Source organism: Boleophthalmus pectinirostris, unplaced genomic scaffold (assembly GCF_026225935.1).
Source record: "Boleophthalmus pectinirostris isolate CB_2022bp ecotype Guang Dong unplaced genomic scaffold, ASM2622593v1 HiC_scaffold_2, whole genome shotgun sequence".
Lineage (NCBI taxonomy): Eukaryota > Metazoa > Chordata > Actinopteri > Gobiiformes > Gobiidae > Boleophthalmus > Boleophthalmus pectinirostris.
The window spans coordinates 32,920,197-32,946,069 of record NW_026571152.1 but is presented as its reverse complement, the minus strand read 5'-3'; the positions used below and the strand labels follow the sequence as shown (position 1 = coordinate 32,946,069).

Sequence of the window (25,873 nt, the reverse complement as noted above, 5' to 3'; positions counted from 1 at the left end):
GGACACCCGACTGGATTCGTGTATAGGGCGCTCTGGTTTGTGGGGCGCGCTGTCATTTTTTGATGGGGTTGGAGGCTTAAGAGCGCGTCTAATAGCCCAGAAAATACAGTAAGCTATAATAAATACATTATGCAATTCAGCTCCCAGATTTAGCCTCACCGTTTTTGATTTACTTTATTTAATATTTCTGCTGTCACTGTAGCTCTGCTTTTTAGGACTGTGCGCGCTCAAAAAAATTAACTTTCACAAGATAATTTTTTCTATGTGTGCTCAATCTTGTGACAATTTTCCCTATTTCATAGTCAAGTAATTACTTTATTAACAATGACAATAATTTTATTTGAGGTGCGTTTCAAGACTCAAGGTCGCTGTGAAACATTTCAAAATACAGAATATAAAAAGAAGAAGTAAAATACATCATGTTAAAATGTTAAAAGATGAAGCTACATTTGCGAAGAGGGGACAGAATAAATTTGTCTGCACAAGCAGGAATTTGAGCTGTGTTATGGACTGACAGGTTCAAATGTGAAATGGAAAAGAATTGTTTATTAGTAAGTATCTTTACAAGTGCTTTACAAAGTGCATTAAACATGGATGAGATGTAAAAAGAGATTACAAACCCAACCAAAAGCTTCTCTAAGTAACAGTGTCTTGAGTTGCTTTTTAAAGGAGTCGGTGGAGTCACAGGCTGAAAGGACAGGTCCCTGTGTTTAAAGCAGATCTCTGGGACCATCTAGAGGCCCTGACCTGAGGACCAGAGGGTGTGGCCTGAGGTGTAGGGGCGCTGATGTACTGGGGCCTGTCTGTTTAGAGCTCTGTAAGTTAAAACCATGATTAGGATTCTTTATGGACCACAGCTGAAATGAGAAAGCATGGAGCGAGTTAGCCAGAGGGGGTGACTGGATCATTTAGTCTTTCACTTCTGCAGATGGCGTTGACTAGAGTTTAATTTTGAGATCCTAATTGGAGAACTTTTGCCTTTAAGGAGCACGTCTTTGGTCGACCAAGAGTTTCTTTAGTCGACTACCCCCGTAATAAAGCGTCACCGTGTACAGTTGGGAACAGTTCAGAGTTTGTATATGCCATTTGTGCTTTGTTAATGTAGACCCGTTTAAAACAGTTTCCCCATTGCTGATTTTGTTTGTTTTGCAACAACTATCAGGCAGATGGTATCGCTTTGACTGTAATGTTCCGCAATATGGCAGAACTCAGCCTAAATATGCAGGGATTGTGTGTTAAACATGTGTGAATGAAGCAAAACACAACTCAAATATATATATTTTTTATGAGGAAACAACATAAAATAAATCAGAAAATGCACATTAAGGTGTGTAAACTTAAACTACATTAGAAACTTGTGTGTAACCAACACAAGAGTTGAGTACATTTCAGAATCTGTATATCCTATAATTATCTAAATTGTGCTTTGTTAATGTAAACCCATTTTAAATTGTTTCCCTGTTGTTGATTTTGTTTGTTTTGCTACATCATCATGCAGATGTTAACACTTTGCCTGTAATGTTCCGCAATATGGTGTTGACTTTCTCTTCTCTATGGAGACAAGCAAATGAAGCTGCCAGAATGTACATGAATAAATGCAAGATACATCGTTAATGCCATACTGTATCACCAAATTTAGTGTAGTGTTTTGCTATTTTGGTATTTAAGGGGACAGTCTGGAACTTGAACATAAGGCCTCATTTCCTAGTGAGCCAGAGTGTTGGAGACGTGTGGAGACACTTTTTTAAATATTCCATCCAGTCCTTGTATTTGCAGAGGTCGCTGGTGCTAGGCTAGTGCATGTCAATGGCCATAGTTATCCTGACACTAAAAACAGTCTTACCCACTCCACAAAACACCCGAAGCAAATATATTATTACACCAGGCTGTCCATGTAAATGTCTGTGTTGATAAAATAATGTTTGAAATAAAACTAACCTTGCATCGCATGAATCGTCACATGTTGAGGGACTATTTTTTCATATATCAGTCCGCCACTGCCAAGCTATTTATCCAGAAGTACAACTCGCTGCTGCTGCTCAGACATAAATCCTTCAAATGCAAGGTTGGTTTTACTTCTAAAATTATTCTATCGACACAGACAATTACATCAATATCATCATCATCTTTATTCCGGACTCATGATACATTTTTAAAATCGACAAGTACAGTGACATTACAAAACAACAAACATTTATGTTTTTAAAAGACAACCACACCAGTGTCTCCACATATTGCACTGAATCTCATATTTGTGAATAACATTATTATTTCATTGTCCGATTTGTTCAGCCTGCAAATAAAACTGTACATTAAAATTCTTAGTGCAGCTTGCAGAGTGTTCACTCATGCAATAACAAACATCTCAGCCGCACTCGTCCATCGTGACCTCCTCAAAAGCACCCACAAAGCATCACTGTAGGCCTCCTGCAGTGTTTGCAAACTGGCTTTTTTGTAATTAATCCAGAGGAGGGCTGTGTACGACGGTGAACAATATGATTTAAACAATAACATCATTTGTACAAGAACTAAACTTACCGTATTTTCCGGGCTATTAGACGTGCTCTTAAGCCTCCAATCCCATCAAAAAACGACCGCGCGCCCCACAATCCAGAGCACACCATACACGAAACCACTTGAGTGTCCCAGCACAACTTCAGTAAACTACAAAGCCGCACCTGCAGCGCACGCAAACACACGGAGCAGACAGCGACCACGCAGCGAAAAACACCCACAGCCACACTTATCACTACATGCCGATGAGGAATGGAACGAAGGAACGAACCGAAAAAGCAAGTGCAATGTGCCACTCTTAGCCACAACTGAACAACTGAGTCACTGCGAACAAGCCAAAAATCCAGCGGTCCCAGACAGCACCCTCCCTACACGCCACAACTGAACAAAACCCAGAGTCACCGTGAACGCGCCAAACAAAGTCCCACTGACCCATCCAGCTGTTGTGTTTTGTTTTAAGTCCAGTGCAGGTTATTTGTGAAAAAAGTTCAAAAATAGACCATTTAATGAGTGCCTAATAGCCCGGAAAATACAGTACACATAAGAGTATTTGCCTGAGCATAGAGCGTCCTACACTGTCTGTACATATCATCATCATCTGCCATGTCCGCACTGATAATATGCCCAAGATATTTAAGCCTGACGTTATAATCGTTTTGCTTTGGGTGTTTTGTGGAGTGGGTAAGACTGTTTTTAGTGTCAGGATAACTATGGCCATTGACATGCACTAGCCTAGCACCAGCGACCTCTGCAAATACAAGGACTGGATGGAATATTTAAAAAAGTGTCTCCATACATCTCCAACACTCTGGCTCACTAGGAAATAAGGTCCTATGTCCAAAATTCCAGACTATCCCCTTCAGCATAAACATAAACTTAAGCACAATAAGGCAAACTTAAACTAACTACACATAAGAAACTGTGTGTAAAAACCACAGCAGAATTAAATCTACAGGAGACCACATTATTTTCTGAGCCCATTCTCCACACATTTTTGCATGTTGCACTGTGAACATTAACAGGCACACACTGTGAGGAAAATGCTTTTGCCACCAAGACGCCCAGACATTTACCACCCTGCTTGAGGCCCGTCCTCTGCAGCGGCCTGCTTTCATTCCGCTCCTGTTCCGTTATTGGAGCAGAAGAACATTTGATTCTCAGCATCCCAACAGCTGTGTTAGCCGCGATGCTAACGTCACTTTGACAGAAATGAAAGGAGACGTGAGGACTGGGTGATGGATTACGGAGTTTACCACTGTGTAGAAACTGCAGGTTCACGTGCGACCAGATGAATGAGTGTACTAGCGTGAGTAAATGGTATTAATAAGCAAGTATGACGGCTGATAGCGGTGCTCATAATCATTCAAAAGTTGCTCAGTGTGGAAAGCAGCTTCACTTCTAAACTCATCTGATGCTAACAGTCTGATAAATCATTCACCTGAGCTCCATAAACAAAACCAAGACTGTTGTTTAAAGCGGCTCTGACATCTGCCACTGCTGCAGCAATCACAGCCATTATGCATCTCTCTCCAGTTTATTACAGCGATAAACAATGTTTCTATTTCTATTCTCTGTCACTACTCCCGTGTATTGTTGTTTTTAAAGTGTCTCAGGAACTTATTGCGCCTGCCAGTCTGCACCCACTGCCCAACCATGACCACATGCAACCATCCGCATTCATATTTAAAAGTAACATGATGCCCAGCCTTTGTCATGCGGGTACTGTTAAAGGGCACTGCTGTGAAACAAAGAACAAAAAAACAAAAAAAAAAAAGAGAAAGCTACAGTTATGATATAATGAGTAGAATGATGTAATTATTTTGGTATGTGGAATAAGATAATGCAAAAAAGTGATTAGTCTCTGTGTCACTGTGTATATTTGTTTCATGGTAATAAGTCAGAAAGTTATTATTACTCTTGTTCAAATATTAAGATGAGTCAGAACACCACTTTTATTACTTTTCATATAGTTTATTTATAGAAATATTTACTTTCCTGAGTCATGTGACCTTTTAATTTGCCCCAGAAGTAAAGAGAGAGTGAGAAATAGTAGGAAAAATAGAAAAAGATGAAAGAAACACAGAAAATGTGTAAAGAAAAGCATCAAACTTAAAGAAATGCTACAATGCCAGACGGATATGGACGAGACTGGGGAATACCAGTCGATGGTGGGACTATGGGAGGACTAGCTGATGAAAATGCCTGGCGTGAAAACTTCCGTATGTCCAAAGATGTCCTTGTTGCTTTCACAGGGTAGCCGCGAGGTCTAAAAAGTCTTAAAAAGTCTTAAATTGTGTTGTCCAATTCTTATTTCTTTCACAAAGGTCTTAAATTTCATTAGCCTATTTTTTTTTTTTTTTTGTATACTCAACTGGGCTGCAGTGCAAAGTTAAACAGAGGGAGGAAAAAAACCAACAACAACGCGAATGTGAATGAACGTCTAATTTGGAGTATCCGCAAACAATACTTTGGTTTCTGGCGCCGGTGGCAATGAGTAAACGATCAGTAGAGTGGAGGAAGATGCTGGATGGATCATGGGGAAGTGTAGGTTTAGTACCGTAGTTGGTTGGTCATTATTAAAATTGGATCTGGTGTTTTTCGCCCACGTAATGGGTGCAATTTTGGTCTTAATTTTTATTTAAGTGGTCTTAAAAAAGTCTTAAATTTGAGGTAGTTAAACCCGGGGATACATTGTTTCAGTACATGCATACCCAGTGGAATTCCACACACTTTTGTGTCACCGTATACACGCAGATTTCCTCCCAAAAATGTTCGTCTAAACGCAGAACAAAAAGTGAAGACATGACACCACTTTTGGGTTTTCTGTTCAGACCGTCATTATATAAACGTAGCCTAAATATTGACACACATGATCATCAGTACAGAGCATGAAGTCCTTTTATTTGAAGAAAACCAGCGTAGACCAGAGTAGAGTAAACACTCACACAAATACATGTATATTTAGTACTCTTATATAGTGCTTTTCCAGATGCTCCATGTCTCTTTACAATTTGGTGCATTATTCATTTACACATACCAAGTGGTGATACATCACTATTGTAGCCACAGGTGCCCTGGGGCAAACTGATAGAAGTGAGGCTGCCAATCTGCCCCATCGGTAACAGCGTTTTTGGGGCTTAAAAACGCAAAAATCTGAAACCTGGAAAAAATACGCTTCCCCGTAATGTTTCCGTTTACTCTGTCCAAGAAGTCACGTCGCGTACGTGTTTATGTCACATTGGTCCAGTGCCGTTGGACCAGATAGTTAGTTTGACCTCCAATATGGTGGTATATTTTTTTCCTTTTTTTTTTTTTCTTACATACAAACAAAAAATAAATAAATAAATAAAAAATCAATCAGTCAATCAATCAATTAATACAAGAAACTGAGGAAGTGGCTAAAAATAAAATCCTAATTCTTCTATAATTGTAAGGGTTTTACTAGATTTAATATTAAAAATGGTTTCCAGTGTTTGAAGGTAGTTTTGGATGTCTAGTGTAAGGATTTTGAACAGGGGTCTGGAATTGGAGAATTTGGACTTACGGATGTGAAATTTCCCAAACAGAATGAAGAGGTTTACTAAATATTTAATTTTATATTGTTTATGATGGAAATGGGTTAATATACTTGAGCAGTCCAGATGAATTCTGACACTTGTTTTTTCTTGAATAAGTGTTTCTAAATTAACCATAGTTCCTTTGAGTATTTCCTGTGATAAAAGAGGTGGGGGATGGATTCTTCTTCGCTGTGGCAAAAGGTGCAATATGTTTGGATTTCCTTAAATTTGGCTATGAGTGAATTGGTCGGGTAAATTTTGTGAGCGATTTTCCAACAATGCGGCGGCATAAATGACAGGTCACGTGCTTTTGTGACGTCAGATACAGCTGTAACACATTATGGCGCGGCAAACAATCAACAGACAGGAAGCAAAACTCAAAACTAGGAACAGACAAGACAAATGTCAAACTAAAACACCAAGGGCACACAACACTAAAGGAATAAAGTACTCCAAAATAAGCAAAAACAACGACTCCAAAACATGAACCATGACGCCACAGACCCAGCCCTGCTTAACTTTGCCCACATGAGTATGATTTATGAATATTAATAATCTATTTTATGATTCCAGCTATTTATTAGGGATGACGTATTGCAAATGTATAGCTCAGGTACCAGCACCAAGAGCCATGTATCTATCGTAAGCACTGATGCAAAGTATAAAACAGAAACCCACCCGGCCTCACCACTGTGCCACAGCCACACGACACAATTACTCACTCTTCCTGCGTTTGTGATGTACCTCGTGCCCGCTGTGAGGAGATCTTCATTTGAGCGATGACTCAGATTTCTGTGGAAGTCATCGCATCTGCCTGTCTCTGTGTGTAAACGTCGTATTCTATTTGGTTGTTTCACTGCACATCGCGAGTCCTTCCCCCCTCGTCTCGTCTCTCCCTCCGCCTCCCGTCTCTCTCCTGCAGGTGTTCTGTGCTTTGTTCTTAGGCCGCTGATTAATCATGTGAGAAGGGACAACATGGCAGCCGTTCATTCTAGATAAATTAGTGTCTCTGAGAATATTTTTGTACATATTTCAGAGCGATCGATTGCTGTTTCATCAGTATTATTCACCTAATGACGCTGGATAAATGCATGTTTGTGTGCTGACCAGAGACTGAATGTGCATGGGTGCGCTTCCAGCTTCATCGACTCTGGCGCTGATACCCGTCTCTCTGTCAGGTTCATCATTTTGGTGTTAAAATGTTTGTATTAACCCACTCTACAGACCATATCAAAAGATTAGAATATTGCAAAAAAGTTCAGTATATTTTGTTACTCCTTTCAGAAAGGCAAACCCATATCATAAGTTTTTCGTGATATTCAACTTTTTTTCAGATGGTCGCTTCTAGGGATGTAACAATAACCAAAATATTGTGATATCGTATCATTAAAAGTCTCAAAATAATATATCGAATCACAAATTCCTTTGCTTGAATGCCTTGTTTAATAGTAGCAACACCTAATAAAGATCAGGAACTACATATCCCATGATTCATTTCAGCGCAGACAACATGAAGAAATATGTTTTTTACTTGAATTCTGGGGATTATGACCGTAATAATTCACACCAAAATCTTGTCAAGGTATTTTAAAAGCAAAATTCAATTTGCCTCTCCAAAATATCGCAATAAATATCGTCCCTTGAGAAGCATATCGTGATAATATCGTACCGAGAGATTTGGATATCGTTGCATCCCTAGTCGCTACATGATCTCAGCATTTTTATTTCACTATTTTGTCCGTAAATCAAGATATGAAGAAGAATTAACAGACAAATCAGGAGCATTTTTTACCTGAGGGTGCTCCTGTTGGTGATTGACAGAGTTGTTAAGCGCTCGCTCTCTGCCAAACAAGTGGTACAGGCAGGAAAGAGGCGTTACCTTCAACAGCCCCGCTCCAGATTGCCTCTTTGGTTGTTATGATACTCGTGCTCGGATTTGCAAATATGTAACTTGGCTCCAAATTCACATCTATAGCTGCAAGCCTCGATGAGCTTCATTTGACTGGAGCCGAACTCTATGGGTGACGTCTTCTTTACACAGTCTGTGGCGGTGACTAATGTGCAGCGATTTGTTCAGATTTGTTCAGATTGTTGATGTCGAGATAGCTCTGATTGAAAAGTTTAAATTCAGTTTCTGGTTTATTCTTTTGTTCTTCTTAACATTTACGTTGCCTAGTTTGTTTGGATTAAACACTGAGTCTGCAGCTGAGCACTCAAAAAGTTCTGTCCTTAAAGTCTTAGAAACTGAAGACAAAATAATAACCATGTTTTGCGAGCTTAATCAGTAAATACGCTTTTTACTATGTTTAGAAAATTAATTTTGTCTAATCTTGTTCTGTAGACACATAATGTTTTCTTCTTGTGTTTTCAACTTTGTAAAACGCTAAGTAGCTATTTACTCTCCACTTTTCATTATTTTAAATCGGCCTTGTACTAATGCTTTCAGATGTATTCCACTGTTTTTCCTTTTGATGATTGTGCTAATGCATCTATATATATCACAATGATGGTGCACATAAGTAGATTAATTGAACAAAGCATCAACATTTTTAAAGATAAGTAAGTAACTTTTTGGTTGAGGGTCGATCACCAACTTGTTTCCATTCTGACTGTAAATGGGGTCGCTCCTCCACGGATCTGACCTGTAATTTGGTCAGGTTTAATGCTATACTGTCAAACATTCCAGACAAAGCAATAACATCCCCATGGAGAAAAGCATTGCCAATCCAATCCAACTTTATTTGTGTAGCACATTTTGTAAACAAGACAGTTTCAAAGTGCTTTACATAGCAATGCAAAAAAAAAAAAATAAAATAAATAAAATAAGAAATCTGAAGAATTATATTACAACCAAGAGTAAACTAAAAGAATCAATAAATAAAATACTAATAATAAAATCAATGATCAGATCAAAAATAATAAAATCAATACAAAAAAGCAGTACTAAAAAAATAAAATAGATAAAAACATTAAATAAATAAATAAAAAAACAAATAAGTAAGTAAAGTAAGCAAGTAAAGCAAGTAAGTGAGTAAAAAAAATAAAAAATAAAATCAATGATCAAAAATAATAAGATCAGTACTAAAAAGCTGTACTAAAAAAATTAAATAGATAAAAACAATAAAAAAATAAATAAAAACAATAAGTAAGTAAAGTAATTAAGCAAGTGAGTAAAAAAATAGTAATAATAAAATCAATGATCAAAAATAATAAAAGCAGTACAAAAAAGCTGTACTAAAAACATAAAATAGATAAAAACTATAAATAAATAAAAACAATAAATAAATAAATAAAAACAATAAATAAGTAAGTAAAGTAAAGTAAGTAAGTAACAGAGGATCCCACAACTCACATGGTGTTAAAATCCAGAGAATAAAGTTCTTTTTGACGGACACTCTGCCAGAAAAGTTACACAATGCACCTTGAAATTTCATAGATTTTTAACAGAGCGTGAACTGTTATGTGACCCAAAGCGCAATTAAACGGTAAAACCTCACTGATTTTGTCGACATGTGCGTATTCAAAAGAAACTGTTTATCTGATTTCCACTAAACCACTGGCTTTTTGCACATGCAGTTTCGTCTTTACTCAATGTGAAACTGCAACGTGAACAAGATCGTGCTAGTTTTTGGTGCCAGTAAGTGACATTAGGATGTTTGTGTTTGCATGTTTTGAGAAAGCAAATGTTAATTCAGGGAGTGGAAATGTACTGTGTGAGGTGAGGGCACAGTGCAGGTCTTTGTGCTCACAGCTGCCTCTGATGCTGCCTCGGGTCTGCTCGCTTTGGGGTTTCTTCCCTTAGTGACTTGGTGCCAAAACACATTCATACTTGTTCCACCGGTGTAGTGCTACTTAAAGGTGTTTGTGAGAAAATAGTAAAAAAATAAAAGCGTTTTAAATCAATTCCTAGTTTGTAAAAGTAGCTGCAGTGCTTTCTAGTTTATAGTGTATCGTGGTACTTGTAATATTACGCTTTTTTCTGATCTTTTCTTTATGTTTCCTCATCAAAACATACTCCATATTTAGGCTGTGATGTCATGTGGTAATACAGGAAGTGCTCCACTGTGTTTTTAAACTCCACACACTTTCACTAGAATCATTTGGATAATTTCATCTCTGGAATGATCAATCTCTGCTGAACTAAAGGTAAAATTACAACTTCGTGAGCATTTTGGGCTTTGGAAATGTAGACAGACTAATAATAAAAGGTTACTCAAACATGGGTGAATAAAACAAAATACCAGTTTCGGTTTGTTTTTGAAGAGGTAAAATAATTACAATATGGATTATAGCTCACAACAGTTCATTTTGCGTAATATAAGACCTTTAAAGTTGGATATTGACCCACTTTTTGTGAAAATAGTAAAAGAACATTGTAAATGTTTGACAATTTCTGGTTTTGTAAAAGTGGCTGTAGTGCATTGTACAGTTTCTAGTTTTATAGCTGTATCGATTTTATTTTGTTTGGCTTTAAAGCTTGAAAATAGTGCAGCTATCTGTTAGAAGATTACAGATTTAAATCAAAATATTCAGGGCTTTAGAGAAGGCGATAATAGATCATGTGGTAGAGTGTCCACTGATCCAGAAGCTGGCGGTTCGAATCCTGCTCTTGACATACACTACCGGTCAAAAGTTTTAGAACACCCTCGTTTTTCCAGTTAGTTGTTGCAGTTCAAGTCATGCAAGTCCAATGAAGAGCTTGAAATGGTGCAAAGGTGTAAGAACTGAACATCCAGAGATTGAAAAAAAAGATAAAAGATAACAAAACACAAGTCCAAGCTCTGCCAAAACTACCTCAGGAAAAAAGAACAAGATGAACTGAACAGAAGAGCCAAGCAACCTACAAGTGCCACACATTTATGGGAACTTCTGCAACAGACTTGGGAAGAACTTTCTGAAGAATATTTGATTTCTATTGTAAAAAGAAGAAGCCACGAGTGTGTTCAGCTGTTATATCTGCCAAAGGTGGAAACTTTCATGAATCAAAAGTTTAGAATACGTTTTGGTCAATAGTAAACAGTAAAAAAATGAAAAAAAAAGTGTAGTGTTCTAAAACTTTTGACCAGTAGAGAGCAGTCAGATCCACTTACACACAGGTCGGCGCATTGACGGTGAAGATGAATACTGTCGTCGAGTCCTTGGGCAAGGCACTTCACCTCACCTCTAGTGCCTGCTACACTGATATATATATGTGTGTGTGTGAATGGGTAAGTGGTTTCTTGACGTGAAGAGCTTTGAGCGCCTTGAAGGTGGAAAAGCCCAAGATAAAAATGTGACCATTTACCATTTAATGTGGTAATACATAATGCAATTGTCTTGGGATGGAGCGAGAATTCCCACGAGACGAAGCACAAGATTGGGTCCTGGAGAGCGAGATGAGATTTTGACTTGATTTGTAATAAATTATTTGTGTGGTTCAGTTTGAAATTGTACCCAGACAATGGTTTAATATTTTTGTGGTCGTTATAGCACTGATTTTTAGAACTACACCTTAACCCCCTTTTACCCAAGCCAAATGTAAAAACTTGGAAAAAAAATCTCAGATGATCATTTTGTTGTTCTCTCTCTCACTCACAAGTCCAAGATTAGTCCCGGTTTAGTCCTGTGTATTCCTGGCTTAGACCTGGTTTAGACCTGGTTTAGTCCTGGTTTAATTATGGTTTAGTCCTGGTTTAGTCCTGTTTCAGTCGTGATTCCGTCCTGGTTTACTGGTTTAGTCCTGATGTAGTTTTGGTTCAGTTCTGGTTTAGTCCACTTCTGTACACAACTTTTTTTATTTTATTTTAATTTTTTCATCATTTATCATTTCTATATCATTCATATCTGATGCTTCCCTAAAATTGTCTGATTAGATGTGAATCTTCTTCCTTTCTCCACACTACAAACAAAACACATGACTCTTCACTTAAATGTTGTTCAGTTTTTTGGTTTTTTTTTATGTGTCCAAACAGTCCTTATACCCAGAGCGAAGATCAGTGATTCTTACCAGCAGGAAGAGCTGTCGTGTCTCGCCATCAGGCCTCACCGAGTGTCCAACTGATTTAAAGCCCTCAAGTGTGGCCAGCATAAACAATTGCGGGCATGCCCACTGTGATCCTCGCCCTGTTCTCTCTCTGAGCTCGCCAAAGCAGCGGGGGCTCTAATTAGTCCTGCTGGCGTGCTGTGCAAATGAATGGGCACCGATTTGACCACGGCCTGGAGCACCAACCTCAGGGGTCTCTATAAACCATGTTCTAAGACCCCAAATTGGCAGAGAATTAGTCTTTCTCGTTTATTTCAGCTTGTCGCCTTTAGTGTTTGTTTGTTTGGCCATCAGAAGAACCATACAACTGTACAACCGCTCACCCTTATGTGACAGATAAACCTATGTCCTGTCAATCGTTATTTCATCTTTACACTGTTTCTCTTGTATATAACTGAGATGTATTTGTATTACTATAGTTCTATATAGTTCTTCAAGAGTGTAGTGGGCATGGTACGCAGGGGTACGCTGACCACCCACTTCTCCCGACGTGAGATATAAAAAATAATAAATATAAAACGGCTACAATTTAAATGTCAAACCAGAGCTATTGGTGAAAACAACCTGCACAGGCTCATGATATCTGCAGTACTGTTCCATAGTGACCTGAGACACGAGGTGACCAGGACTGATCCCAGGACTGAACCAGAGCTAAACCAGGACTAAACCAGGTCTAAAACAGGTCTAAATCAGGACTAAACCAGGACTGAGTGTCGGGACAGGCCCGGACGGAGGTGCACCCACATAGCCTTTCAGGCAACCGCAGAAGAAAGGACCGGCACAAAACTCTGCACCCAACGGGACTAAGCGCAGCCGACGCCCGATCGCGCTTTGCGGACACCCTGCTTCACGGTCTCAGGGTTCTCTCTTTTGCTCTCTCAAATCAAGATTAGGCCAGGTTTAGTCCTGGTTTATTCCTGATTTAGACCTGGTGTAGTCCCAGTGTAGTCCTGGTTTAGTCCTGGTTTATTCCTAGTTTAGACCTGGTTTAGACCTGGTTTAGTCCTGGTTCAGTCCTAGTTTAGGCCTGGTTTAGGCCTTGTTCAGTCCTTGTTTAGTCCTCCTGATTCAGTCCTGGGATCAGTTCTGGTTTAGACCTGGTTTAGACCAAGTTTAGTCCAGGTTTAAATCTGGTTTAATCCTGGTTTAATCATCGTCTAGACCTGGTTTAGACCTGGTTCAGACCTGATTTAGTCATGGTTCAGTCTTGGTTTAGTCCTGGTTTAGTTCTGGTCCAGTACTGGTTTAGACCTCGGTGATTATGAACGGCGTTAATGTTAATAACATGTTTCAGCATCATTTTGAGGAAAAAAACAGGTGGGCGGGTTAATCACATCGATGCCTTCATGAATCGCTTACCCCATCTTAAAAAAATCCCCACGACACCACTGAGCCTCCTGCTATTTTTATAGAATTTATTGTTACCATTTATATTTTTTTCGGTGTTATTTAATACTGTATATTGTAACGTGTGCGCTACTGTGTCCAAATCATTTCCCTTGTGGATCAATAAAGTTTATTTAAAAGTCCACTGTGCAGCGTTTCTAGTGAGAAACCTGCTTGTCTCCATGGAGATGTTATTGTTTTGCCTGGAATGTTCCATGATATGACATTAAACATTTTCACCTAGGATATGGGTCTATTGTTCTATGAATAGGGGTGACTCTCCACAGATCTGAACTGTAATGTAGCGTAGTGTGGAAGTCTCTTGTGATAGAAAGGTTTAATTTATACTGTGGAACATTCTAGATAAAGCAATAACATCTCTCCTCTAAAAATGTTACACAGTGCAACTTTAAATCTGAGTCTACGTCAGAACTTGCCTCCTGTCAGACTTTTTTCTCTTTATTTCATGATTTTCCAGTCCATCTCTATTACGGTTGATTAATTTGTGAAAGATTATTACATTGCAAAAGGTTAATTGTATTCTTCTGTGTTTTGCAGCTGGGCACAGAGTGGACCGCTCCCGGCGAGTTCAACAAGTTCAGATCTCAGTCGTCCAAATCTGTGCAGTAAGTACCAGTTTATTCTTTTCTTTTGATTGAATGTAACCATGGTGATTTTATTAACCCAGTGGTGGATGAAGTACTCAGTTTTGTTGCTTATGTAAAAGCACAGATATAAGGTGAAAAGTTACTCACGTGAAAGTATTAAAGTCGCTGTTTAAAAGTAGAAGAAAAGATTTTGCAGAGATTTTTAGAATATTTAAAGGATGAAATGTTGTGATTTTGAAAAAGAATTTAGCTGATTTTAAGTGATTCAATTGATTGGTTATTTTTTCTAGACATTTTTGTGTTTTTGTGTATTTGGTTTGCTCAAAGTTGGGACAGAAACTCTTAAAACTAAAACTAAAAAATAAAGTCTCAGCCATTTCAGCAGGACTCACACCATAAATAAAAGTACTTTTTACTTTTCAGTCCAGATCTAAAATGTGACGGAGTGGAAAATACAGATACACGTTCTCAAATGTAGCAAAGCAAAAGTAAAAAGCGTCCACTGTAAAGTTTACTTAAAGGTGCACTGTGTAACTTTTCGGGAGATCCGTAACCTGCTTATTTCTGTGGATATGTCATTGCTTTACGATTATTTAATTACAGATGGTTTTATCGCTCAAAAATACCAAGAAAAACAGACAATTTGACTGTGAACGAAGCTGCTTCTCCACAGATCTGACCTGTAACTTGCCTTGGTTTGGTCTCCATGAAGAGAGAAAGATTTGAAACATTGCAGACAAAGCAATAACATCTCCATGAAGAAAAGTTACACATGCACCTTTAAGTACAGATACCTAAAATGTACTTCAGTGTTGTACTTTTACTTTTGTACTTTGTTACCTTCTAACACAGGATTACACGAAGGATTAGGAGATGTTTTTTTGTCAAGAAGGAGACAGTTTTGCAGGAGTCGTCTTACAAACTTTTCCAAAAATAATGGATGGATTTCAATAATGTTTTAGAAAGGATCAGAGATTTATGAGAATGGTTGTTGTGTACAAATATAACAATTTCTGACACAAATGGGAGCTTTAAAGGTGCACTACGTAACATTTCTCGAGGAGGGTACGCCACCTGATGTCTCCATGGAAATGTTATTGCTTTGCCTTGAATGTTCCACAGTACAGATTAAACCTACCTATAACGAGGGAGATGAGCAGGTTACAGCACTACGCGACATTACAGTTCAGATCTGTGGAGAGTCCCCCCCTATTGACTAAGTGATTGTATTTTTGAGCCATAGAAATAATATAATAGAATAATAATAGAATAAATGCTAGATTTAAATGTTTAAAGTCATACCTTGGAACATTCCAGGCAAAGCAGTAACATCTCCATGGACACAAGTAGATAGTGGACACTCCACCAGAAAAGTTGCGCAGCACACCTTTAAGTTTCACCAGACATTTCCAGTTATGAAGTGAAAAGGTCTTGGTTAAGTCTAAAATGGGACAAACAGCAGGCGTCTAAAATGAAGAGATTATCTACACTCAACCTTTTCCTTTAATTGCAAAGAGCTTTCTGAGAAAAAAAAATACATAAATAAAAAACATTAAAAAAAAAACATAATCCACACGGATATCACTGCGCGTTGATTAATTAAAAATAAACTATTTTTTTAAAAGATCACAAACACTTCAAGGAATTGGTGAATACAAAACTAAGTCTGAATAATCATGTAATAATAATATTATAATGTTAATAATAATAATAATAATAATAATAATAATAATAATAATAATAATAATGTTATATAAAAAAGAAAACTCCATTCAAGTGCACAATTCAAAATAACGCTGCATTGTGTAACTTTTCTGGTGGAGGGTCTGCCGCATGCTTGTTTCTATGGCGATGTCATTGCTCTGCCTGGAATGTTCCACAGTAGGGCATTAAATAGGATGACCAAATGTCTGTTTTTCCCCAGACATGTCAATTTTTCACATCCTGTTCTGGCCGTCCGGGTTTTTTTTTTTTTTTTTTTTTTTTTTTTTTAATAAAGTGATGCAAATATCCGGGTTTTCATAATCTTTCATTGGGCCATTAAACTGAGCGTCTCTCTTAGCTCTCTGTGCACTCAGAAGGAGCGAGCAGAAACAAACAGTCGGTCAGCCTGCAACATGCCGAAGCACAAACGCGCATTTAACGTTGACTTGTACAAGAAATTCCCTGCTTTCCTTGGTCGAGACAAGTGTGAGGCCATGTGCACAGTGTACAAAGGAGGCACATATTTCAGTGTCCAGTGGGGGGGCCAGAGACCTCAAAGCTCACCAAGGACACCGAAAAACATTAAAAAGCTTTGCCAGTAGCTCAGTGTCGATGACAAGGCCCCACTTCCCACCCTCCGTACGATGTCCTGGTTTGACAAACGCAAATATGGTCACCCTAACGTTAAACAGCTCTACTTTACATTTATTCAACTACAGGTGGTTTTATTGCGAATTCCAAGAAAAACAGACATTCTGACTGTGAGCGAGGTCGTCTCTCCACAGATCTGACCTGTAACTTTCTGTTTTGGTCTCCATAAAGATAGAAAGGCTTAATACCATTCTGTGAAACATTCCAGACAAAATAATAACACTTCCTTAGAGTAAATAATTTGATGAACCCTTCACCAGAGAAGTGACACAATGCATCTCATGTTTGCCTTCTTTCTTCTGTTACGACTATATGCTGAAAGTTTTTTACCCATTTTGCGGTATATCACATGAAGTATAAATGTGTGCAGCCTTTATTATCAGTATTATTATTCTGTTATGAGCAGACAGCACCACACAGTGAGTGGGGAGTGAACGCGGGCCAAGACCTGTTGGTGTTTATCTGTGCGTGGGATTAATTGAGCCTGGCTTTCTCCACAGGAAGTCAGACTCGAGGCAAAACAGAGAGATGACAATGAGCAAGGAAGTAGAAACATGAGACAAGGGAATAGTCTGAGAAGAATACATTTTAAAGTTTTATTTTCAGCCTGAACAGAAGACCAAAAAAATGAGAAAGCAGATACGTATGCATGGTTATTGTGATTAAAGAGCCCATATTCTGATTTTTTTTAACCTATGTTATAATGTTTCCTCATCAAAAACATACCAGGAGTTGTGCTTTGTTTCATTCACACGTTTAACACTCAAATCCTGTATATTTAGATGGAGTTAGTCTCTCAAACTGAAAACAACTAAGGGTAAAAGGCGCTGTGAACTTGAAAACTACCACTTTATGTAGGGCTGAATGATCTATCACTTTGGACCGAAAATCGCGATCTCAGACAACACGATTTTGGGGGCGTCAAAGCCACGGTTTTTGCAGTGCTCCTAAAGACCAATTTATGGACAAAGTTTAGTTCTGCGTCGACTCAGCGCACACTGCCGGCGTCGCCTTGTCGCCGTCGTTTTTGATTTATGGATTTGCGTCGAGGTCTTTACACCACGAACTAATTCACCGCCACAACACTAGGAGGCTAGGATTTAAACTTGGTGTTCGTGTAAAGTTTAACATGAATCATTTCCGTTTCCACGACAGAAGTACAGTCCAGACTCATCATCAGCAGCACATCCCTCTTGTTACACAAAGAACCCGTTGTGTCCTTTAGTCCAACAGAAGATGACCGCCTCAGCGCACTAGGAGCCAACGCTTATAGTTTATTCAAATTAGCCATGTGGTTTTAAGTTTCGTTTCTGTCAAATGTACACAGTTGCGACCAAAGCTGCATTAACACAGTATTATTTAATGTATATTGAAAGAAAGGAAAGCAGAGTACAGGAAATGTCTGTAGAGCGGTGGTAGAGAGGACCAATCACAGCCCTTATTGTCTGCGTAAACTGGGCTTTACGGTCCAGTGTCAAATCATCGGTGCAGGACTCTGGTATGATGTAAGTCTCTGTGATGTTTGCAAATGTTCATGTGCACTGAAACTTGATATGAAAAAAATCGTGGATGAAATCGAAATCGCAATATGTGCCAGAAAAATCGCAATCGAATCGAAAAATCGTTCAACCCCTATACTTCATGACATCCCAAGATGAATGAAACCAAACACGAGGTATGTTTTTGAGGAGGTAACATCATTCTAACGTGGCTTAAACCTCACCGGAGTCAATTTTGTGTAAAATTGGACTCAAATTGCAAGTTTATCAGAAAATAAGTGAAGCTAAAAACGCTACACGGCTTGCACTTGTATAGTCAGGGGGAAATATTAGCTGACCTTTCCGCGTGGTTGTTTAACAGGATGAATTTTGTAATTTTGTGTATCTAAGCAATAAAGAACATAAATATGCAAATTTTGTCAATTAAAATCCACTTCCTTGTAACTGTGATGGATGGTTTCACTTTAACAATTTGACACATACTGTAAGTGCAAAAGCGGGCATTTCCCTGTTCTATTAGCCATGCATTATTTCATCAATTAAATTTATTTTTATTCTCACCTGTTTAACTTTATATATTTGAAATGCAGCTGGGATAAATTGAAACGGAAAACGAGCTACGCAGAGGAGAATATTATTGCACCGTGAGGTCTATTAACTCTTATTATGATGAAACGTTGTGATAAAAAAAAAGCTGCATTATTCACTGCTTTGATTTGGCTTCACACCAGTTGCTGTAGCTGTGGTATTTTAGCAGGAAATGCTTAAAGAGGCACTGCGCAACTTTTCTGGTGGAGGGTCTGCTACCTACTTGTCTCCATGGAGATATTATTGCCCTGCCTGGAATGTTCCATGATATGACATTAAACATAAATATGTAACATTTATTCATTACAGGTGTGTAGAGGACCAAACAGAAAGGCAAAGACAAGGTATAAAAATAAGTTTAAATTTTATTAAGTAAAAAGAACGTAATTTAACAAAGGCTTAAATTAGGTAAATCATGAGCAAAAAGCTGGGCCCAAGTGGAGTGACTTAAATTAAACTGAACAAAACTAAACTAAACTAACCCAACCAGACAAAGAATGGGGTGTTTAAACATGAGGGCCAACGAAAACTGAATACAAGTCGAGGGGATTACACAAAATAATTAACCAAAACTATGTAAAAAAAAACAACCTTAATTGTTGGTGCAGCTTCAGCAGTGATCCTGTGATGTTGTGGTGAAGAGGGAGCTGAGCCGAAAGGCAAAGCTCTCGATTTACCAATCAATCTATATTCCTCCTCTCACCTGTGGTCATGAACTCTGGTTAATGACCGAAAGGACAGGATCGCTGATACAAGCACTCAAAATGAGTTTCCTCCGCAGGGTGACTGGGTGCTCCCATAGAGATAGGGTGAGGAGCTCAGTCACAAGGGAGGAGCTCGGAGTAGAGCCGCTGCTGGTGGCTCGGGCATCTGCTCCGGACGCCTGGTGGGGATATGTTCTGATGATGATGATGAGGAGCCCCCAGGGAAAACCCAGGACACGCTGGAGGGGCTATGTCTCTGGGCTGGCCTGAGAACACCTTGGGGTCCCCCCGGAGGAGCTGGAAGAAGTGTCCGGGGTGAAGAAATTTCCTGCTCAGACTGCTGCCCCCTGCAACTCAGCCCCGGATAAGCAGAAGAAAATGGATGGATACTAACTTAATCAAAGTAAAAGAAAACAATAAGTGATATAAATAAAGTAACCTGAAACAAACTAGACAAATGAACTTAGTAAAACAAACTAAATAGTGCTCCCCCTTTGTTCGGTGTGAACGGTCTCTGACAAGGGTCCTCTGTCTGGCCACTTAAACAAAAGAAAAGAACAAGTGTAAGTAATAATTCAGACTTATATTGACTAAAATGTGTGCATCCAAATTAGAATATAAGTCTAAATAAAAAAATTAACTATGTGGTCTTAATGAAAATGAAATAAAATAATACTAACACTGGAGTGGTGGCAGAGGTTTCCACCACAATGTTTCTGTTGCTCAAAAATACAATAATTCCTTCTGTGAATAGGAGCGACTCTTCACAGATCTGACCTGTAACGTACTGTACTGCTGTAAAATGCTTGTCTCAAAGGTGATAGGCGGTGATAGGTTTAAGCTATACTGCGGAACATTCTAGACAAAGCAATTACATCTACAAGCAGCTGGCCTTCACTACAAATGTTGCACAGTGCATCTTTAAATACCAACTACAACCAAAAGGGAAAATTATTAATACATTTTTCATGGTTAAATATTCAGTAAGTGTCTTATGTTTTTTTATCCACAAATGTTGAACCTTTGTTATTGTTTGGGCTCCACAAACTAAAACTCAATTCAACTGGAAACAATCACATATTTGGGTTTGAATAATGGCACAATTTTCTGAAACAAGTGTGAAGATATAATTACACATCAGTTCATTTGTGCTGACAGAGAAGACACTGAATTTCGTCCGGTTTTTGTTTCATGTGGATAGTCTCCGTAATTAGATATTAACTATAAACCAGGCCAATAAATCTGAAATGTGACAGTGAAACCGCAAATTCCACCTCAGAGACCTGACCTGACCTGACCTGCAGCTCATAATTGGAAGATTTCAGATTCTAGGATGTGATGATGCCGTACTTCCAGAGCCAGTTTCCCCTATTGATTACATTGTACTTTAGTGTTGTAGTACTAGAGATTGGTCTTGGTCTCGTATCAGACTTGAGTGCTTTTGAACTTGGTCTTGTCTTGGCCTTGAAGGCGCTTGGATTTGGTCTTGTCTCGGACTCGAGGTCTGACTTGTCGAGTGCGATCATTTTTCATTACGGCCGCTGCTGTCGGCAATAAAGTTGTACTGGTGTGCGGTACATCTGTGTTTGTCACGATGTGTGTTTGGTTTGGTAAAGGTGCAGAGGCTAAATCCCACTGCAAAACCAGTAAGAAAATGTAACTCCAGTTAGGAATTTGAAACCGGTTTAAAAATCCTACCCACTTTGAAGCAGTTTTCTGTAAAATGCCAGTGGAAGTTTTTTTTAAAGGAGAGGTTCTCAAATTGTGGGTGAGGGTTCAAAAAAGGGGCACGATGTTTCAGTGTGGTACAGTTTGCTTGTCTTACTTTAAGCTTAAATTTACATTTATCAGATCAAATAGAGATAGATTTATTTAAAAAATATTGATACATATGTGCTAAAATAAATAAAATACAAGTAAATGTTGAAAATGACAAAGAAGGTCTTGATGGGCTGTGGTTTCGGTCTCATCTTGGTCTCATCTTGGTCTCATCTTGGTCTCGTCTCGGTCTTGTCTCGGTCTCGTCTTGGTCTGGTTTTGGTCTGGTTTTGGTTTGGTTTTGGTCTCGTCTTGGTCTGGTTTTGGTCTGGTTTTGGTCTAGTTTTGGTCTCGTCTTGGCCTCGTCTCGGTCTCGGTCTCGTCTTGGTCTGGTTTTGGTCTGGTTTTGGTCTAGTTTTGGTCTCGTCTTGGCCTCGTCTCGGTCTCGTCTCGGTCTCGTCTTGGTCTTGTTTCGGTCTTCTCTCGGTCTCTGCCTTTAAAAATCTCGGTCTTGTCTCGGTGTTGACCCTCAGAGGTCTTGGTCTTGTCTCGGTGTTGGGACCCTGTGGTCTCCGACAGGTCTTGGTCACATTTAGAGCGATCTTGACTACAACACTATTGTACTTTGTCATGAAAACAACAACTTCACGCCATGAATTTATGTGAACGTCTATAGAATGTTGTGAAGTCATCTTGAAACTTTGCTTTCGAGTATTAGAGCATCGTTGGATCTGAATAGCTGTGTAAAATGCGGTTGCTGCTTCCTTGTTGTTACTTTGATGAGAGATTAAAAGTGGTTTAAGCAGATAAATGTTAAATGTCACTGTTACTAGAAATGTCTGAGAAGAGAAGTCATTAGAACAACATGGAGGTAAAGGCAAAAAGAGTCCAGATGAGGAGTGTGCAATTAAATAGAATTGACATTGAAAGAATGTATTAATTTTTTAGAGGACAAGAACAGTCAGAATCAATAAATATTAGAAAAAAAATATCTCCCAACCCTAGTCCCATACATCCACTTTTATTGTTATCAAAGTTGACTCTTTTGAGCCTTAAGCCATGTTAAAATGTTGTGTTGTGTTTTGTTTTATTCACACATGTTTGAGTAATCCTTTATTATTATCTTTTTAAATCTCCAAAGCTCAAAATTTTTTTTTTCCCCCTTTTTGATGTCATGTAGTTGTAGTTTTTTATGTTAACAGCCAAGTTTTACCTTTTGTACTGTAGAGATTGGCAATTCCAGAGCTGAAATTATTATAATTATTGGATTGTTTTACAAAGTAGAGCAGAGCATGTCGCGCTTTGGAGGTTTACTCAAACAAAACACAACTCCAGGTATGTTTTTGATGAGGTAACAACATTATAACAGGCCTTAAATCTCACAAGAGACCTTTAAATTTTGATATTCCTTTCAAAAACAGTGCATCTTCCATAGAGTTACAGTAATGTAGTCGCCTGTCCTTCCTCTGAATTAAAACATCATCACCTATTGTCATCTCCAAATAGAACCGAAAGCAATTGCGTTGCTTTCAGACATGTCGTCCTCCTTCATCACTGGCCGCAGACTGGAGTTATTTATACGTCTTGGTTCATTGGAGCTGTGTGACCCACTGCGGCCGCCCTGAGTGAACAGTGACTAATGGCCCTGCAGGCTTGAATCATATTGTCAAACTATGAAACGTATTGCAGTTGAGTGGTTCACTTAGAGCTCTGCGGTCATCAGAGGTCACTGTACAATGAAGCCGGAGGTGAGAGAAACTACAGGACACATCCATACAGGGCTGCCACCGTAACAAATTCTGAAGTGTGATACATTGGTGAAGTAAATATAGATGATAAATGATAAATACTGAAGCTAATTTGTCACTGACACACGGAAAAAACAAGAGCAGATTTAAAGTTGCATTCTGTAACTACATTCCAGGTGGTTTTATAGCTCAAAAATACCTAAAAAAAAAATTACCTTCTCACTCCATTGACTTTACTTTGAAAAACTGTCACCCCTGTCTGTAACTGCTGCTGTGAGCCTCGTCATTTTGGTCTTAAAATGTTCATATTAACCCGCTCTACATGATCCTGCTGTTTTTATTTGACCATTTTGTCTGTTAATTCCTATTCTTAACGTGGAAACTCGCTCGTATAACAGCAGAGCGCAATGGGTGACGTCACACTCTCTTTCCAGTCTATGCTTCTAAATTTACAATATTGTTAAAAAAAAAACATGAGCTGCAATGAATAAGCGGCACGAACAGCTTTAGTACTTAGTTTGCATCTGTAATGAGTCATAGAAGTTATTAATTCAACCTTTTACGGCTTAAATCTTATCATACAGCCAAAAAATAACCTTAAGTTTCTTAACAGTGCAAAGAAAATGTACACGAGAAATACTGACCACCTAAAAAAAGATATAGTTCCAGCTAGGAATGCACCAAAACTGATACTGGTATCTAGGGGTGGGCAATGTCTTGATATTTTAAGTATATTTAGATATTTTTTAAACATGAAATGGATTCTGACATATCATATATATCAATAGAATGCTTATATTAAATTCTAATTTTGCTGCTTCGCTTGTTTGCCTTCTCTGTGCTCGCTCCCACGTGCCCCAGCCTTGTTGATTTTGATGTCCCTTCCCCTCGCGTGTTGTCTCATTCACTCTACTCACTCACTGCTGCCTTGAATGCCCAAAGTTAGTGTCAACCAAAAGCTTTTAGCACCACGAACCTTTTCCACCATTTACAGACAAGGCCATCAGCAGCACAGCGTCTGTCACAGAGAGAACACTCATATTCCACTGAGTCGTGTCCTTTAGTCTGACAGAAGATGAACTGCATCAGCTGTCTTTTTTTTTTTTTTCACTTATAGTTTATGCAAATTAGCCATGTGATTTTAAGATTTGTTTCTGTGAAATGTAAACAAATGTGTGCATAAAGCTGCATTAAACACACACACACTCACACACACATTATAACCAGTGTTGGGAAGGTTACTTTTAAAATCCCCTACAGATTACAGATTACACACCCCAAAATGTAGTTTCTAACGTAATCCATTAAATTACTTAAGGTGAGTAACGTAATCTGAATACTTTGGATTACTTGATATTGTCATACTTTTTAAAACTACATGAATGTACCAGCCACATCCTGAAAATTCCTGTTTGTTCTCTTCAAATTGGTTGAGCCCAAGTCTCCATGAACAGGAATTTGTTTACTGTAGAGAAGCAAAGACAAAGATGTTTTATCTGCTAAAAGACACAAAAAGTCCAGTCTTTCGTTAACCACATTAAAAATATTATTGATAAAGAAATGATTTCTATATGAGATCACTACTGCCTTAAATTATGTCCACCCTAGTGTTAGGTGTCATATTGTTTAAACCTGGTTTAGTCCTGGTTTAGACCTGGTTTAGTCCTGGTTTTAGTCCTGATTTAGACCAAAATGTGACAGGAACAGGAACATACTGCCATGTAATCCATTTATTTCAACAAAGTAACTGTAATCTAATTACCCCTCATTGAAACAGTAACTGTAACTGAATACAGTTACTCATAAATTGTACTCTGATTACGTAACGCTGGTACATGTAATCTGTTACTCCCCAACACTGATTATAACACATTATAATCTGAAACGGGCTGACGTGGCTCTATAGTGGTTATGGTTTATATGTTGTAAAGTTTAATAATGCAAAGTTTATTTATGCAGGAGATTTTAATAATCTCCTGCAGTGTAGGACTTGTACAGTGGTGCTGAAACATTCAGTCTGATCTGCGCAGTGGATTGTGGGATACCTTATAGCTCCCTCCCGCTGGTTAGGAACATGGATCTATTAAATAAGGAACCTCCCGAGCTTCCTGTGCTGAAGGAGCTCATGTTTATGGTTATCATACGGTTAATAGAGTTAATGTAGAGATGAGCTTGAGTTGAGTTTTATTTTTGAATGAAAAGAAGACAATATGTATTATTTCCTCCTTTATTTTACAGTTAAATCATTTTAGTACACAGGGATTTATTTATTTTTTTCCCAAATGTAGCAGAAGCACTTTCTTCCTACATGAACTGACTCTTTACACTTCAATAAAAAAAGACCTTGTGGAATTTGGCAATAGTTTTCGGGGGGTTATTTTTCTTATACAGATCTTGAGATATATATCGTATATCGAGATAGAGCAAAATATATCGAGATATAATTTTTGCTCCATATCGCCCAGCCCTACTGTTATTCAGTATCAACGTTGATACTGAAAATTTAGCTGGATCAGGTATCGGTTCAGACCATATCACGGTTGCGGCTTTAATTGGATGTGATAACTATTTACAAGTTTACAAGATTTAGACTTTTTCATTCATATGATGCTGTTCTGTGGTTATTTGAAGGATAAATAACAGTTACATAACACAATTGTATCTCTTGTGTAATAAGTTAAAGGTGCGTTGTGTAACTTCTGGTGGAGGGTCCGTCAAATTATTTTCTCTGTCGAAATGTTGTTGTTTTGTCTGGAATGTTTCACAGTGTGGCCTTTCTAAACCTTTATATTTTCATGGTGGCCAAATCAGATCAAGATAAAGGTTAGATCTGTGAAGAAGCGACCCTGCTCGTAGTTAGAATGCCTGATTTTCTAGGAATTTTTGAGCTTTAAAACCACCTGTAATTGAATAAATGTAAAGTAGAGATGTTTAATGACATGTCCATAAAAATAAGCAGGTGACGGACCCTTCACCAGCTCTCTACTTTCATCTTTCATGCATTGAACAATAAGATGATATAGTAATTATCGTGACAGACCTACATCTATAGTTCATGTCTCTTTGCAGTCCTGTTTTTTTTGTGTTTACTCTTTATAGACTGGTGGCCTTCACTTAATACTCCCTCTGCTTTT

General features: G+C 38.3%; 1 protein-coding gene across 1 annotated transcript in view; it reads left to right on the top strand.

Moving 5' to 3' along the window:
* Window positions 1-25,873, top strand: part of b4galnt4a (beta-1,4-N-acetyl-galactosaminyl transferase 4a) — a 336,936-nt gene that overhangs the window by 196,157 nt on the left and 114,906 nt on the right. The window contains 1 exon segment of the mRNA XM_055155299.1: window positions 14,038-14,105. Within this exon segment, the coding sequence (XP_055011274.1) occupies window positions 14,038-14,105 (68 nt within the window).